Here is a 17,413-nt window from a genome sequence, read left to right as displayed (position 1 = left end):
TTACAGGTATTTAAAAATTCACCAACACTACTAATACTCTAAAAACTGGCAACTAGGGAATCTCAGTTGAAGCCTACCTAACATAAGCCTATACTGGATAGTGGAAAGTCAATTCCATTAAAAGAAGAGCTAGGTATTTATAATACTAGTTTTTAAGAGCCACAGATATTACCATGTTGGTGGGAAGAGATATGACAAAACAGGAGAAACTGGCCAAGGTCCATCAGGTGTGTCTGAGCGGTGAGGAAAGTTATTGGTGAGATCTCCAAGGAGGCTTGTCGATGGTTCCTTACAAGAAATGTGTGACCTTCGAGGAAAATTGAGTGCACTTTGGGGGTGGTGCCCATTCCAATCACATGCCAGTGTACCAATTTCTTGTGACATCCAGTCAGACCTGTAAAGTAGGAATAAGGTAGCTCTAGTCAAGAAGTAGAGAATTTGAAATGGAAAACATTTTCTAGGATAAGATGAACAAATTGACTCTATAAATTTTATTATCTTGACTTGGAACCAACTTTCTAAGGACAGTGGGGTACTGTTAAACCAACAGCTCTTGCCAAAGTCACCAATGACTGTCACGCTGCTAGATCCAATGGATATTTTTTAGTCTTCATCTGTACCTGTTGGCCATCCCTTCCTAAAATTCTCTCCTCCCTCGGCCTTGATACCAACACCTCTCTGGGTTTGTTCCCCTATCCTTAGACTGCTCCTTCTTCTGTCTCCTTTCCTGATCCCTCCTTCTCTATTCATCCATTAGATGCTAGATCACCTCAGTGCTCAGCTCTAGGCCTTATTCTCTTGTTAATCAATATTTTCGCCCTGAACAATATCATCTGTTCTCATGGCGTCAGTGATCATCCATATGCTGATAACTCTCCTGTTTCAGACCTCTCCCATAACTCCAGACTCATACAATCACCTTCTCAATATCTTCACCTGGATATTTCATAAAACCCACATGCCTAAAATCAAATTTGAGACCTTCATTATCTCATCTTCTTCCAGAGTTCCTTATTTTCAGTGAATGGCACCATCTTGCATTCAATTATTCAAGTGACAGTTATTCTTGTCTCCTCTCTCACTTCTCACATCCAATCTAACACCAATTATGACAATGTATTTAATAATTTTAATATTTACTGAGCCCTTGTTTTATGTCGAGCACTGTCCAAAGTATTTTCCAAGTTTTAACTCATTCACTCCTCACAGTACCCCTAGGAATATAAAAACTATTAATCATCATCCTTTTCTGACAGGAGAGGAAACTCGTGCCTAGGGAACGTTAATTAAATTGCTCAACTTTGAAGCCAAGCAGCTGTATCTTTAGATCTCACACTGTTAACTACTAGGATGCAGCTGTCTCCTATTTTGACTCCTGAAGCTTTCAAATATATCTATTTTCACCATCATTCCTACCCCCACCATCTTAATCCAAGGTAGCTACCATTACCTCTTACCTGAACCACCGGAATAGATTCTGTACTGGTCTTCCCATATCTGGTCATACTCCCTTCCAAGCCTTTTACCCACAAGGAAACTAGTGTGATATGTTTGCATTTCAGATCCGATTATGGTATCCTTTAGCCTAAAACTCTTCAGGGGCTGCCATTCCATATAGAATCAAGTCCAAACTCCCTAGGGAGGCCTAGGAAGCCCTGAATGGCTTGATCCCTGGTTCCACTCCAGTTTTATCTCACATCTCCTCATTTCCCTATTCCTAATGTTGTTTCAAAGCTCAGTTTATATGGGACTGCCCTAGGGAAGCCTTCTCTGACCCCCAGTCTAGATCAGTCTCCTTTATTATATGCTCATAGACTTATATAATTTTCCTGCAGATTAGTTCTTGGCTTTTAATTTGATATTTATTATTACGATTATTTGATTACTGCATGTCTCTCTGTTATGCTATAAGCTATGTGAGAGCAGGGACTTACATGTTTGGGAAGTTAATTTCTTACCTAATTCTAAAATCGTGCATATTCATTATAGAATGATTGGAAAATGTAGAAAAGAGTTAAGACAATATCCTTTCTCATCCTTCATTATTCTCTTGAGTTTCTGAATTTCCTAATTTTCTAACTTCCTCTTTCTTGATTTACTCTCTAGTTTTACCTTAGTACATCTTCCATGGCTTCTAAGGGCTGCCATTTCTGAAAATGTCTCTATTCTTCTCCCAAAGCTATGAATTTTAGGTTGAAAATAACTTTTCCCTTAGAAATTTTAAGGTATTGCTCCATCACACGGCTAGTCTAATCCTCATGTCTTTGTATGTGACCTCTTTCTCCCAGGGGAAACTTAATTATTTTCTCTTTGTTCTCTGAAACTCTACAATTTTGTGTTGGGATCTCTTTTTTATTTCTCCTTTTGGCAAATTTTAACATGAAGACTCAAATCTTTGCATTCCGAACACTTTCTTCTATCATTCCTTTAATTTTTTAAAAACAGTTTTAAAATATAGTCTCAATCTGTTTTTGTTTTACTTTCTGGGAGATTTTTATCTATTCTGCCTATCTTCTATTGAGTTTGTTTTCTGACCATCATATTCCTACTTTTTGCAAGCATATTCTTATTTTTTTCCCATAGAACCCTGTTATTACTTTATTGATGCAGTATCAGGTCGAATCTTTATTAAAATACTAGAGCTTTCGACAAGTCCTCTTCTGTTCTAAGCATTATCGCTTTTTCTTCTGGGATTATTATTTTCTTTGTTTATCTTTGAATATCCCTTTCATGTTTCAGGCTTTCCATAAATATCTGTTCATCCTTGGTTGCCACTTTTATTTAAGTGAAAAGCAAGAGAAATCTGTGAGCTCTGTGTACATGGGTAGGCCTTCGTTTTTAGGAAACTGGAAGAGGAATCAGCCACTGTACTTTAAGACTCCCCCAGAGGCCAGAATTCCTTGGACTTTCTTCTGGGGTGCAGGGCTATCTGAGAAGTGGAGAAAAGAGCTCTGGTAGTGCATGCTGAAGACCCTGAGGATTCTTGAGCAGGTGCAAACGTACATACCTGGCAGAGAGCGGTTTACATAGCCATTGATTGTGTGCATTTCAGGCCGGGCCCGGACAGACACAGGATCCATCGCCTGTGTTGAGGATGCATTTGGTTCTGAGTACCAACTCTTCCCTGATGAGAAAGGATGCAAACGTGTCTGTCTCATGAATGATCCTCCCTTTCTCCTTCTCTCCCTCCCATGGGGCAAAGACTGCTCATACTGCAAGCATTTCTGTCAGCACAGGAGGAATGGGTGACATGCCCTCAGAGTCAATGAGAGAGAGGGAGAAGACAATGACCAAAAAGCAGATATTTCCTGCTCAAAATGATCTCTCCCTATATTTATTTGTCCATGACAGTAGGTGGGAAGGGACAATGACAAACGATAACTACAAGAAGGGAGAAAATTGCTTAGTTTGTACCCTGGGAATTTCATTCTATTCATTAGCTTATTTAAAAAGGAAGCAGATGGAAATCATCGTAAGAAAGGTCAGTCCCTGGCTGTGTCCCAATTGTTTCATCCAGCTTATAGTGATGAAAGTTCGAGAACCCGAAAGCTTCCCAACCTCTTCCCTGAAGTTCCTAAGAGTGAAAACGTGGTAAATATTGGACAGCAGCTCCTTGAAGTTGTCCCTTTGTGTGATGGACTGGCAACTAATGCTGAAACTTCCCGAAGCACTCAGACTTTGGGGGAAATTCTCCTAAGTTCATTTATCTGTTCACCCACTGATTTGTTCACTCATCCAGATGTATTTACTGAGCAGTACTGAGTGCTAGGCACTGAGGACAGAAAAGACAGCCTCTGCCTCCGAAGTACGTCCAATTTAGCCTGACTAGACAGAGCAGCTGACAATTACAGTAAAGAGTGATGTAACAGAGATGAGAACAGGGCATTATGGGAGCAGAAAGGAGAAGAAACTACACTTTACTTGAAGGGAAAGGGATATGAGGTCAAAAAAGATGAATTTTAAATAAAGCAGGAAATGATTTAGTATTATGAGGAAGAAATTCAAGGTGGTGTGGAAATATATAAAGTGGTCTCTAACTCAACTATAAGGAGAAGGAGAAACTTATTTGGTGCGAAGCTGGAAACAGGCTTTTCCAGCAGAGGAAACGACATAAGCAAAGGTCTAGATGCAAGAAAAAGCATGGCACGTTTGGGTGAGATGCAAATCGGGTTCGGTGTGGCTGGAACCTGGAAGGGGAGGCAGGACGAGGAGCACAATGAGGCTAGACAGGTCATCAGAAACTCGTCACACTTCCTTGTGTTAACAAGTTTGTATTTTGCCTGAGTTAAAATTGAAGGATTTTTAAAGGCTGGAGTGGAAAGGTCAGATTTGCATTTCAGTAAGCTCCTCTGGCTCTATAGTATTAAAAAAGTGGCAGGGGACACAAAAAGACAGGGACTGCTAAGGAAAGAGACGATGGGGGTCTCAGTACAAAAGATGGCGGAAAAGGAGGATAAGGGAGAACAGACGATCGTGCCGTTGTTTATATGACTGGGAGGAGGAGGAGGCAGAGGCACTGACTGATACTATCGAGCACCCACTCTGTGCCACAAAGTGTTTTAAAGTATTTAATTAAATTCACTCAACCCTCACAACTATCCTATGAAAAAAGTATAGTGGGCCCTTGAACAATATGGATTTTAACTGCGTGGATCCACTTATACACGGATGTTTTTTCAATAACATATAATTGGCTGTCAGCATCCTCGAGTTTTACCTCCGTGGATTCAACCAACCGTGGGTTGAAAATGGTAATTTCCATCCCCACCACAGTTGAGAATCCTTGGACGTGAAAGGCTGGCCGTGTGCATTGTTCTACACCATTTTACATAAGGGACTTGAGCATCTATAGATTTTTTGGATCCAAAACGGAGTCCTGGAACCAATCCCCCGCAGACACCAAGGGACAACTATAGTTAAGTTTTGGGGGACTCAAAAGTTATACGTGGATTTTCCACTGTGCATGAGGTCGGCGTAATCCCCACATTGCTCAAGGGTCAACTGTAGTATTATTTCAATTTCAAATTTGAGGAATCTGAGACACAGAGGGGTTAAAGTAATTTGCCAGAGTTGCTTAAAAGTTACTTAAAAGTAGGAGATGAAGATAAGGGATGCTATACTCATTGAAGCAGAGACTAGAACGGTAGTTGCCAGGAGCTGGGAGGTAGGGGAAATGGGGAGATATTGATTAAAGGGGACAAACTTTCAGCTTTAAAATGAATAAGTCCTGGAGATCTAAGATCTGGGCATGGTAACTATAGTTACTAAGAGTGTGTGGAACACCGGAAATATGCTGGGAGAGATTTCAGGTGTACTCATCACACACACAAAATGGTAACTCTGAGGAGATGGATATGTCATTAGCTGGGCTGCAGTAATCATCTCACTGTGTGTCATCATGTGCACCTGGAATATATACCATACACAATTGTTATTAAAATGTTCTGAAGCTGAGCGGAAAGTCTTTGTTGGTGGATTTAATGAGGGGGACAAGCCAACCTGTTACCCAGCTGAGGCCGCATTCTTGTTTTTGGAATTCCTCTTCATCCCTGACCCCTTCATTCCTGAACAATAATGTGTTTTTTCTCTTCCATAATCACTTCCTCTGGACAATAGCAGCCTTCATTCTCAGGTACCAGATTAAGTTAATAAAACTGCTTTCTTTCAGGAGCCCAAAATTCAGACTGCAGCGCACTAACCTTCGTTAAATACAGCAAAAAGTAGGACAAATTCATTCAAGGTCCGTGTCTTTTCTTCGGCCAGACTCCCTGAAAAAGAAGTGAGCATTTATCTTCTATCGAAAATCTTTTCATAAGAAATTGGCACTGGGAGGAGACATTACTTCATCAACTGCTTGAAAGTAAGCACAGATGTGGTCCTTGGTGTCTTGGTGTTGTATTAACTTTACATTATTTCTTCAGTGTTATGTCTACGATAGCAGCGCTTCTAAAACTATTTGGGGTAAAGAACTTTCTTTTTTAATTTCAAATTTGTTGCAGACTACTATTTTTGTAAAATACAATAATAATAAGTTACTAAAAAGTGAAATAAAAAAGACATACAAAATACAAGCCCATATAATCATATTTCATATATATACATATGTATTCAAAGCAAATATAAAAGAGAAAAATTACAAAACCCATACATACTGTTCACGGAAAATGTGCATATAGGCAATTAATATAGAGAATTTCTATTATGCCTTTAACATTTTTAATTCTGTAATTGTAAACGAACAAAAAGTTATGAGCAAATTAACAACTGTCCATATTAAACACCTATACTCAAACTTTAAATGAACAGCATGTATAGCAATATTTAAAGTTGTTATATTAAAAATGAGCTTGCTTTTAATAATTGAATTTATTGGCTGTCTTTCTTAGTAGTGTATTTCTTCATTTGATTGGCAAGTGTTCTTTGCAGGCTTATTTCCACTAGGAAGTTTTATGCTTATGATGTTCTCCTTTCTCTTGTAGCCTTGAGGCTTGGAAAGTAAAAATTAGATTGGACCGTGAGAGTGAACCTCCCCCATACAGATTTAAACTACAGGCAAAGCTGTCTGAAAACATTTTAATTCTTTTATTTTTTAAATGATCAAATAGTGAACTTGACTTTTACTTTTGGTGAATAAGTCTACGGGTTTTGACACGGGCATAGATTCATGAAACAACCACCGTCAGAATACAGAAGAGTTCTAACACCTGTCCCCCCAAAACTCCCCGCTTCTATCCGTTTATCATCACTTTGCAGTCGCTGTATATATATACATATACATATACACATATATATGTATATGTATATATATATATACACATATACATATACATATATATGGCAACCACCGTTCATGAATATGTTACACATATATATGTATATGTATACACATATACATATACATATATATGTGTATATATTCATGTGTATTCATAATATATTCATGTGTATAGTCATACCCTTGGAAACCACTGATCTGTTCTCCATCACTAGACTTGTATTTTTGAGAATGTTATATAAATGGAATCATATAATATATAACCTTTTGAGACTGATTTTTTCACTTAGTATAATGCCTTTGAGACCCATCCATTTTGTCGCACATGTCAATACTTTATTCCTTTTTATTGCCGAGTAGTACTTTGTGGTATGGATGTTGTACTGTTTTTTTAGCCATTCACTTGTCGAAGGGCATTTAGGTTATTTACAGTTCTTGGCTAGTACAAATAAAGCTGCCGCGAACATTCATGTACAGATTTTGTATGAATGTTAAACTTTCATTTCTCTAGGGTAAATACCAGGAATGGAAATGAAGTTTATATTTAACTTTATAAGACACTGCCTACAGTTCTGACACCAATTTCAGTGTGTGGGTTTTTTCCCCAACACCAAGCAATTCTGAGAAACCAGCTGGGTGTCCTATAATTTAACTCAACTCTGACCATATCTACCTGGAGACAGCATCAGCTTCCACAGGTTCATATATCTATATATGTCAGTCCCACCCCTCTTGAGAGGCCAGTGGCAAGTCCAGGTTGTCACCTGTGCTTCTGACCATCCCAACTACCCACTCCTTGGGTTCCATTCATTTGCTAGACTGGCTCACAAAACTCAGAGACACATGTTAGTTACTAGATTACCAGCTTATGATAACCAGATAGAACAGAAACAGCCACATGGGGGAGATGCACAGGGCAAGGTACAGGGAAAGGGCGGGAGCACCTCTAGGTGCTCACCAGCTCAGAAGCCCCCGAACTCCGTCCTTTGGGTTTTTACAGAGACTTTATTACATAGTCATCATCGATTAAATCACTGGCATTAGCAATTGGACTCACCCTCCAGCCCCTGTCCTCTCCTCAAGGTCGAGGGGGTGGGACTGAAAGTGCCAACCCTCTAATCACATGATTGGTGCCACAAACGGCCCCCAACCTTAGGTGCTTTCTAAAAGTCACCTCATAGTCATAACAAAAGACACCTTTATCTCTGTAATCACAGGAAATTCTAAGGGTTTTAGGAGCTCTGCCAGGAATGGGATAAAGATCGAATACATATAGATTTATTATAAATCACAGTATGACACTGCTCAACTGTTTTCCAGAGTGGTTTTGCCAACACGAGCCTCCACCAATGATGTATGAGACTTCCTGTTGCTCTGTACCCTTGCCAGCGTACTTGACAATTTTTAAATTATTACTTGAGCTATTCTAATAGGTGTGTAGCAGTATTTCACTGTGGTTTTAAATGCGTTTCTCTAATGGCTGATGACATTGAACATTTTTTCACGTACTCACTTGCCACTTGTGTTTCTTCCTTGGTGAAGTGTCTATTCAAATCCTTTGCTCGTTAAAAAATTGGGTAATTTGTTTCTTGTTGGGATTTAAGATCACGTTATATATTCTGGATGTAAGTCCCTTACCAGATATGTTATAGGCAAATATTTTCTCCCTGTCTGTAGCTTGTCTTTTTGTTCAATAGTGGTGTTTTTTATAAGCAGAAGTTACTCATTTCGATGAAGTCAAATTTATCAATTTTTTTTCTTTTATAGACTGTGTTTTCGGTGTCTTCTCTGAACCCTTCTCCTAAGCTCAGGTCATGAAGATTTTCTGCTACGTTTCCTAACAGTTTTATGGTTTTACATATCACATTTAGGTCTACAACCCATATGAGTTCATCTCTGTGTAAGTAGTAAGGTTTAGAATCATTGTATATAGATGTCCAATTGTTTTAACACCATTTGTTGAAAAGATTATCCTTCCTCCACTGAATTGTTTTTATTGGGTAAACTTGTGTGGATCTATTTCTGGATTCTTCTATTCCATTAATCTATGAGTCTATTCCATTAACCAGTGCATGTTATGAATACTGTAGCTTTGCAGTAAATCGTAAAATCAAGTTGAATTATTCCCCTAAATTTATTATTCTTTTGCAAAATCATTTTACTTAATCTAGTCCTTTTACTTTTCCATATAAATTTCAGAATCGGCTTGTCTATAGCTACAAAAAATCTTGCTGGGATTTTGATTGGAATTACATTAAATCTATAGATTGGTGATAATTGAGATTTTTTACTATGTTGAATCTTATGGTTCACAAACAGTATTTTATTTAATTCTGATTCATTTCTTTCATCAGCACTTTATACTTTTCACCACACAATGTACATGTTTTGTTAGATTTATACCTAAGTTTTCAATATTCGGAGATATTGTAAACATTCTTTCTTAAATTTTAGTTTTCAATTATTCATTGATAGTATATAGAATACAATTTTTAGCAGTGTTATTGAGATATAATTGATACACAAAGAACTGCACATACTTAATGTATATAATTTGATCAGTTTGGACATAGGAAAACACCCATAATACCAGCTGAACAGAATAGACATATCCCATACCACCCAGGGTCAACGTGTGTGTGTGTGTGTGTGTGTGTGAAGAACATTTACTATGAGATCTACCCTCAATACATTTGGAAGTGCACAATACTTTAATTATAGGCACCATGTTGTCCAGCAGATCTCTAGAACTTATTCATCTAGAATAACTGATACTCTGTAGCTTTTGAATAACATCTCCCCATTCCCTCTATCCCGCCTCCTGACAACCACAATTATAGTCTTTACTCTGAGAATTTAAGACTATTCTGATTATTTCGGACACCTAATATAAGTAGAATCATGCAGTATTTGTCTTTTTGTGACTGACTTATTTGACTTAGCATATGCCCTCAAGGTTCGTCCATGCTTTTGCAAATGGCAGGATTTTCTTCTTTTATAAGGCCAGATAACATTTCATTATATACACGTGTGTATGTGTGTATGTGTATGTGACTGTGATATATATCTATATATGTCACATTTTCTTTATCCATGTCAATGGACATTTGGGTTGTTTCTATATCTTGATTGATGTGCATACCGCTGCTGTGAATATGGGAGCACAGATATCTCTTTGAGATTTTGATTTCATTTCCCTGGGATATATAGCTGTAAGTGAGATTGCTGGGTCATATGGTAGTTCTGTTTTTAATTTTTTGAGGAGCCTCCATACTGTTTTCCTTCGTGGCTGCACCAGTGTGCGTTCTCACCAGCAGTGCATAAGGGTCCCTTTTTTTCCACACCCTCGCCAGCACTTGTTTCTTCTTGTCTTTTTGATAACAGTCATCCTAACAGGTGTGAGCTGGTATCTCATCGTGGTTTGGACTTGCATTTTCCTGACGATTAGTGCTGTGGAGCACATTTTCATATACTTATAGGCCATCTGTATGTCTTCTTAGGAAAAAAAATATCGATTCAGACATTAAATTCCCCACCAGTTTGGTGGTACTTTGAATTCTGATGCCTTTTCCTGATCTGTCTGTTCTGTTTGCTTTTTAGAATTTCCAAATGGCTGGGCTGTGCATCTTGTCAAAGTTCTGTAGTTGAGTTAAGCGGAGGATAAAAGGTGCTGTGTGATCCCTCCATCTTACCCAGAAGTAGAACCTCCATTGACTTTTTAATTTAATTTTCTCTCAAAGAATTCTTTGGATTTTAAACTTATTTACTTATAGTTGATATGTAAACACATGTTTTGATGCTTTCATTGTTTTATTAGCCTTTACATCCTACAAATAACATACTGTGGTTTTAGCACTTTGTCACAAATCGTGGCTATGAAATAAAACTGAACTCAGTATATGAGGGATCAGACTTCCGAATGAAACTAGTACAGACTCTTCTGGTCTTCTTCTTCTCCCTCCCTTTTCGCATATTTATAAGTGAAAAGAAGCCCATATGAAAACGCTACATAGTGTATGATTCCAACAACATGACATTCTGGAAAAGACAAAACTATGGAGACAATTGAAAAAAATCAGGAGTTGCCAGAGGGTAGGAGAGGGAAGGATGAATAGGTGGAACACAGAGGATTTTAAGGGCAGTGAAACTACTGTATCTGATACTGTAATGGTGGCTACCTGTCATCATACATTTGTCCAAACCCACAGATGAACATCACCAAGAGGAAACCCTCATGTAAACTATAGACTTTGGGTGATGATAATGAGTGAACGTAGGTTCATCAGTTGTAACAGATGTACACTCTGGTGGGGGATGTTGATAGTGGGGGAATCTGTAGGGGGGCAGCTAGTATTTGGGAATTCTCTGTACTTTCTGCTTAATTTTGCCGTGAACCTAAAACTACTCTGAAAAACAAATTCTACTTAAAAGGAAAAAAATGTCTGGCTACCCTGTAGCTCCCCTGGAGAGACCACGTGGAGAAAACTTCTGGTATTTGAGTGTTCCAAGCCACTAAGTCAAAACACTCCCAAATTCCACAAGAGACCCACAAAAACCATGAGAAATTATAAATGATTGTTGTCGTTTTAAGCCACAAAATTGCGAGGATATGCATATCATATCTTCCCATAGCTTTCCAGATTCATAACTAGAACAAAATAAAAGTCCAACGAAGCTGATTTCACCATTAAAAATTAAGATTAAAATAAATTATGCAAACTTCCCTAATTTATTTTTTGCTATTAAACTATAAACTAAAAGGTTTGATTAAAATTAAGATGGTTTTTAAAATAACAAGTTATAAACAAATAAATGCTTACTTTTCTCAGATTTTTATATGCTTTTGGGTTACAGATGACAAACTGACCTCTTAAACTGGTTTATACATCATCGTTTATACACTTGGATGTGTTTACCTCCATGGAGCTTTCAGGAACCGAACACAAAATTTACAAAAGGCACTACTAGGACAATCTATAGGATATTTGAAGTAGAAAGTAGCAGTGCTTTGAGAAGGGAGACCTAATCCCAGAGTTTGGCTTTTCTTGACCATTAGAATGCATTGTGGCAGCAGAGGGTGGGCATCTGTTCCTCTCAGAAACTGGGTTCTTCTTTCTGTGGGCATGATGCTAGGGAAAAGGAACCTCTTTCAGATGGAAGAACATATATGCTATCTTTTATAAACAGACCCAGGTATTTGAACGTCCCTGCTTATTTTCTCTTAACCCTACCCTTTCTTACACTTACCTTCTCTACAAACCAGGAGGGCTCCAATGAGGCCTGAATTCAGGTCTTTCACCAGGTCCACATGAGAAAGGTAGGCATAGGTGAGACATGGTGGGTCAGAGGCCATTGGACCATTCTCTTTCAGGACCTGCCAGACGTAGGTTTGGCTGTCACCAGGCTTGACTTTATCATCTTGCTTCTCCCTTTCGCTGGTCTGATCCTCATATTCAGCACCTAAATCAAAAATGGATAAAATGATCCCTTTTATGCCCATTGTCCATTCAGGGAAACATATCAAGTTTATTCTCACCAGTAGATTCTACACAAGAAACAGCCTTTCTGCAGCTTAATCTGGAAGACTAACAAGCAGTCGCTATAAATGGGGAGAAGCTTCATATATTCCGGAGGAGTTGTATGTAGACCACTGATGCACACATGGCTGCTTGAGTGGTTCTCAGTGAGACCTTCACATTCCAACCAACGAATTGCTTCCATTATTGCATATTTTAAGCTAATTCAATTCAGTTCAACTCAACGGACACATTGGATATGTGCTTTGTCCCAGACTGTCTAATAAGTATGTTGAGGGTCAGGGAAGGGGACAATACAGAGATTTACAAAAATGTTTTTAACTTGGTTCTCTCTGAAGAGTCTGATCACGTAAGGGGAAGATATTTTTGGCTGTCCTATCTTTAGTGATGTTAAAATTGATCCCTGGATTAATCTGATGTCCCTACTTTAAATTGAGACTATATGAGTTCATTATTAATGAAGTGTCATTGCTTCTAGGTCACTTCAGTAGGAAGTATTTAAAGACATTGACCATAACACTTACGCTTCTATTGAAACATTTTTCCACCATAGCTTCGTGGATTCGTAATGATGTCTGCAGTTCTGGAGCAGCCCAAGCATTCAAGATGCTCTTCATTTACATTCCGTCTCATCCCATAACATCTCCAACAGAGCAGGGCAGGAGACCCCTGCGCTGCTCCTGCTCTGCCCATATTTTTACTACAAACTCTCAGCAGCCAAAGGCCAAGTCTAAAGTACAGGTGGGTGGTCCCCACTATAAAGTCAGCCTCTCTGAGGTATAGGTGCGCCCCCTCCAGCGGGCACTAGGGATACTTGGCTTCATCGAGAAGCAACAGCAGGCCAATGCCTGTCCTTGGCAGAGCCTGGTGGACATTTAGAAAAACCTGCGTTGGCACCTGGGGATGGAGTGTGTGGTCGAGGTGTCTTGTGATCGTGGGTCGGTATCAAATTCTAGATAGTGGATGTGTTTGGATATGGAGGGAGGGGCTCATGGAGGAGCACAGAAGGGGCTTCAGCTGTATCTGTAATGCTTAATTTATTAAAATAAACTAATCAGCGATGGCCAAATGTTAAGTTTTGGCAAAGTGAGGTAACGAGTAGATGTATGTTTGCTATATTATTTCTTACGCCTTTCTTTGTTTTAACTATTTCATTAGGAAAAGGATACCCTTTTTCCTAATACTAAGGTTGGGAGAGGGGTGTGGGAGGTTTGATGACAAGCCAAGATGTGTGGAACAGCGTAGTTTTCTCGGGGAGAAGGACAGTGAATGGATTGGGAGAAATGTAGCAGTAGGATGGCCAGGCAGCACTTAGGGACCACTTGAGGTGAGGTATCATAAACTTAGTGATACAATTCCATGTGGTCGTGTGATTTTTATTTCAACTATGGCCATTCACTTTATGGCTAATAGAACAGGTGGAGAACAGATTTAACCGTGGTAGTGGTTTGACCAAGTGACTAGAATGGAGATCAAGGAGACCAGAAACTTATGAGTGCATACAGGGGCACTCGTGATGTGCCAGGGCATCTAAGCTGGGCAAGGAGGGAAGTGAAGACTTAAGGGGCAAGGTAAGTGGTGAAAAAATTCTAGGGTCAGTGGATGGTAGATCTCAATGAGAATGAAGAGAAGAGTTGTTGGAGTGGTCAGTGAGAGAATGAGAGCTGGAAAAATAGGCCGTGATCCTCGGGATGTTGAAGGCTTGAACTTGAGAGTTTAGGCTGCTCGAGTTACTAATAACAGGTCTGTCCTGTAATGCAGATGAAGATGATTGCAAAGACCAAGTGAAGTAGGCAGTGCTTGGGAAAAAGCATTTTGTGCAGCCCTTCCTGATTTATATGCCTACAAGTTTACATATCTACTAACGAGTATTTCCTTTGCAAGAGTTCTGCTTCCATCAGAATCTTATCTGAGCTCGTACACCAGCCACCTGCAGATATTCTAAGCAGAATGTGTTTTGTGTAATCTTCATCTTCTGTTGTTATATGAGGAACAGTACTTGAGACATTTGAGAGTTCAGGGTGTCTGCCTGTCTGCTTCCAATATGACTTTTGCATAGGAGATATACTAAAGAGTGTACTGAATCAACAGAAATTCGCTTCTGAAAGGAAGTTATCCCTTGAGCCAGTCATAACTTTCTCAAGTGCTTTCAGGCTTGAGTTGCACAACGAAATGAGAAAAGTTAAGGAGAAAATCGTAGGGCTTCCTGCAGAGAAGACTGAGTAACAAACTGCCCCAAATATGGTGGTGTGGAACCACCACCATTTTATTATTCTCACTAGTTCTGTGGGTCAAGAATTCAGACAGGGCACATGCACGAAGGCTTCTCTGTTCAGTGGTGTTTAGGGCATCACCTGGCCTAACTCAGACAGCTGAGGGATGGAATCATCTGGAAGCTTTTTCATTCACATTATCTAGTAACTGGGCTGGAATGACTTGAAAGCTTCCTCCCAGCATGGGGATCTTGGGGAGTCTGCCTTCTTCCTACATGGCACCTCAGGACTCCAAGAGTGAATGCACCCCACAAACAAGACAGAAGCAGCATGTTCTTTTGTGACTCAGCCTCAGAAGTCACATGGCATCACTTCTGCCATACACTATTGGTCAAAGTACTTATAAGCCCGCTGCAGATTATGGAGAAGAAATGCAGATTCTAGCTTTCGATGGGAGGTATATCAAGGCACCTGCTACCATGTTTTAAAACCACCACAACAAGGCATTGTGAAAATGAGCAAGCAGGTGTTTTGAAGTCAACAGCTGTCCCACTAGGCGATGTGCTCTCAGTAACCAAGACTGCTGGGTACTTTATTCAAATACCTTGGGGTTAGGTCCGGGGACTGTAGGAGTCTGTTTGGTCTCCACCTTCCACCCCCAACCCTAATCCTTTTTTGTATCCCCTGATATCTGTCTTTGGCCCTCTATCCGCATCCTCCCTCCATCCGTCTCTGTTGTACTGTAGGTCATAGTTGACCCTCTGTTCAACCCTCTGCAGCTGGTGGGTCAGCCTTTCTCTGGCCTAGCCTAAGCCCCCAGAAGCTAGCCTTTGAAGATACCCCAAGTCCCTATGTGTCCAGTAGGAGTTGAGATTCACATTCTGAGTCCACATGCCAGGAATTTTTGTTGGTGTCAGTCCTGGAGGGCCATAGCTCAGTGACCCCTGGGCACAACGGCCTTGCCACGAGCCAGGTGCTGTGCTCCAGGGTCTGCTTTGTCCCGCTCTCTGGTGCCTGCAGCCATTTATCCTTCACCCGATCTCTGCCCAGACACTTTGGGTTGGCGCTTCTTGACTTAAACACCCCCTCGCTGTCTTTCACATCTCCCTCAAAATTTTACAGCCCTGACTCCTTTGACAGACACTTCGTGTGAACTGTCTTGGCTTACATCATGTGCTTTTAGATCCTGTTAACCAAAGAAAGTTGTAGGGCCAAGCCCGGCATCAATATGGCGGGGAATATACTTCTGCTCTGGAGTAGGGGATGACTTTGCTGGGCAGGAATGTGTTTTACTAGTCTGCTTGGGAGATAAAAAGGATAGGCTTGCAAAGCCACAGAGATAAAGCAGATCCGTGCTCGATTGGGACTGGGAATAGGAATGAGGCTTGGACTGTGAATAGGGAACTTCCTGAAACAACAGAAGCGTTCTAAAGCTAGATTGTGTTGATGACTGCGCAACTGTCTAAATTTACTAAAAGTCATCAAACTACCTTAAATGGGTTAATTTGGCGATGTGTAAGTTATACCTCAGTAAAGCTGTTTAAAAATGCTATTAGGAAATCATACACAAAAATCAATTTGAGATGGATCACAGACCTAAATGTGAAAAGTAAAATAATAAAACTTCTAGAAAAAAGCATAGAAGAAAGTTTTCATGACTTTGGGATAGGCAAATGTCTTAAACAGGACACAAAGCTCTAAAATAAAAGGAAAAATGCAATACTTTCTGTGCTTCATTAACTGTTGGAACTTCTATGTTTCATTAAGAACTTCTATTTACCAAAAAGATTAAGAGAGTGAAAATTCAAGCCACAGACTAGAAAAATATTTATATCTGTCAAAGGATTTGTATTCAGAATATATAAAGTACCTCTATAAATCAATAAGAAAAAGATAAATAGCTCATTTTTTTCAATAGGGTAAATCCTTGGTTATATACTTTACAAAAGGATATCAGAAAGTTCGGCAAGTTTATACAATGATATTCAACATCGCCACAGATTTAACTGACAATGTGGAGGCCCCAGACTACTCTCAGGAGGCCAGGATCTCGTGGATCATAACAAGTAAATATTAAGGCTTGTGATAGGACCGTAAATCACGTGGGTGTTAGGCCTTCACCTCACTGTGTTACTCCTGGGCAGAACCACTGTGGATGCACATGTGACAGTCCATTTTCCCATACCTCACCTGGCTTAGGGTACGAAAGAGTCATCTCCATGCTCAGCCCCCAGCTGCAAAATTATGAGAACACTGGCTTCTCTAAAATGCCCCTAGATTTGTTTTGGAAACTCCCAAGTGGATAAGCCTCGTGAAAATAGCTGGCTAGGCTCCAGCCAGAACCCAGGATGACTTTTCCTCTGTACCACCTGCCCCCTCCTGTCTGTCACCTTCCCCCAGTCCAGGTCTGCCCTGGCCTCAGCAGCGCAACCCAGAAAATGAAGGCCTTCCAATTTCAGGATGAGAAACTGCTCAATGTGTCAGCATAGTTAGGCTGTACAAATGTAGTATGTGCTCCGATAATTTATTAATTATTTTCTTGAACCTTCTTGATCTATATATTCCATAGTCTATCTGGACAATATCATAGTTAACTGTGGCACCCTTTTCACTTCCTGCCCTGTGAAGGTTAGGAGAAGGTAGTTCAAGTGGGGGACTGTGGCCAAACAGGTTGGTTGGCTTTAACGAGGTCAGCTTGTGCTTTGCTAGTTGGCTCTCATCATATGGTGGCATTCATATTTAGAAGTTGGAGAGAGGAGAAGGAGAAGAAATATCTGGGAAGTCAGAATCTAAGGAAGGAGGAGAATTCGATTTCACCTTCATACCATGAGCCCAATCCTCCCTAGTAAGTTTTCTGGGCACAGGAAGGCAGATGAAGTGGGGTTTTT

The 17,413-nt window shown here is 39.9% G+C and overlaps 1 protein-coding gene and 1 long non-coding RNA gene across 15 annotated transcripts in view; one reads left to right on the top strand and one right to left on the bottom strand.

Annotated features, from left to right (window-relative positions):
• Positions 1–17,413, bottom strand: part of F8 (coagulation factor VIII) — a 68,230-nt gene that overhangs the window by 32,767 nt on the left and 18,050 nt on the right. The window contains exons 4-7 of the mRNA XM_025039866.1: positions 12,023–12,235; positions 5,700–5,768; positions 3,008–3,124; positions 173–394 (exon numbers count right to left, since the gene is read on the bottom strand). Of these exons, the coding sequence (XP_024895634.1) occupies positions 173–394; positions 3,008–3,124; positions 5,700–5,768; positions 12,023–12,235 (621 nt within the window). The remainder of the gene's footprint in view (positions 1–172; positions 395–3,007; positions 3,125–5,699; positions 5,769–12,022; positions 12,236–17,413) is intronic.
• Positions 1–17,413, top strand: part of LOC112470994 — a 62,488-nt gene that overhangs the window by 36,899 nt on the left and 8,176 nt on the right. For 10 of the 14 annotated variants that reach the window (XR_003043143.1, XR_003043141.1, XR_003043142.1 and 7 more), the window contains 4 exons: positions 5,669–5,860; positions 8,543–8,675; positions 10,376–10,442; positions 12,866–13,053. This is a non-coding gene — a long non-coding RNA (uncharacterized LOC112470994). The remainder of the gene's footprint in view (positions 1–5,668; positions 5,861–8,542; positions 8,676–10,375; positions 10,443–12,865; positions 13,054–17,413) is intronic. The other 4 variants (XR_003043144.1, XR_003043134.1, XR_003043138.1 and 1 more) reach the window with 4 other exon arrangements.

This window comes from Pteropus alecto, unplaced genomic scaffold (assembly GCF_000325575.1).
Source record: "Pteropus alecto unplaced genomic scaffold, ASM32557v1 scaffold821, whole genome shotgun sequence".
NCBI classification, from domain to species: domain Eukaryota; kingdom Metazoa; phylum Chordata; class Mammalia; order Chiroptera; family Pteropodidae; genus Pteropus; species Pteropus alecto.
This window is presented reverse-complemented; position numbering and strand designations above follow the sequence as displayed.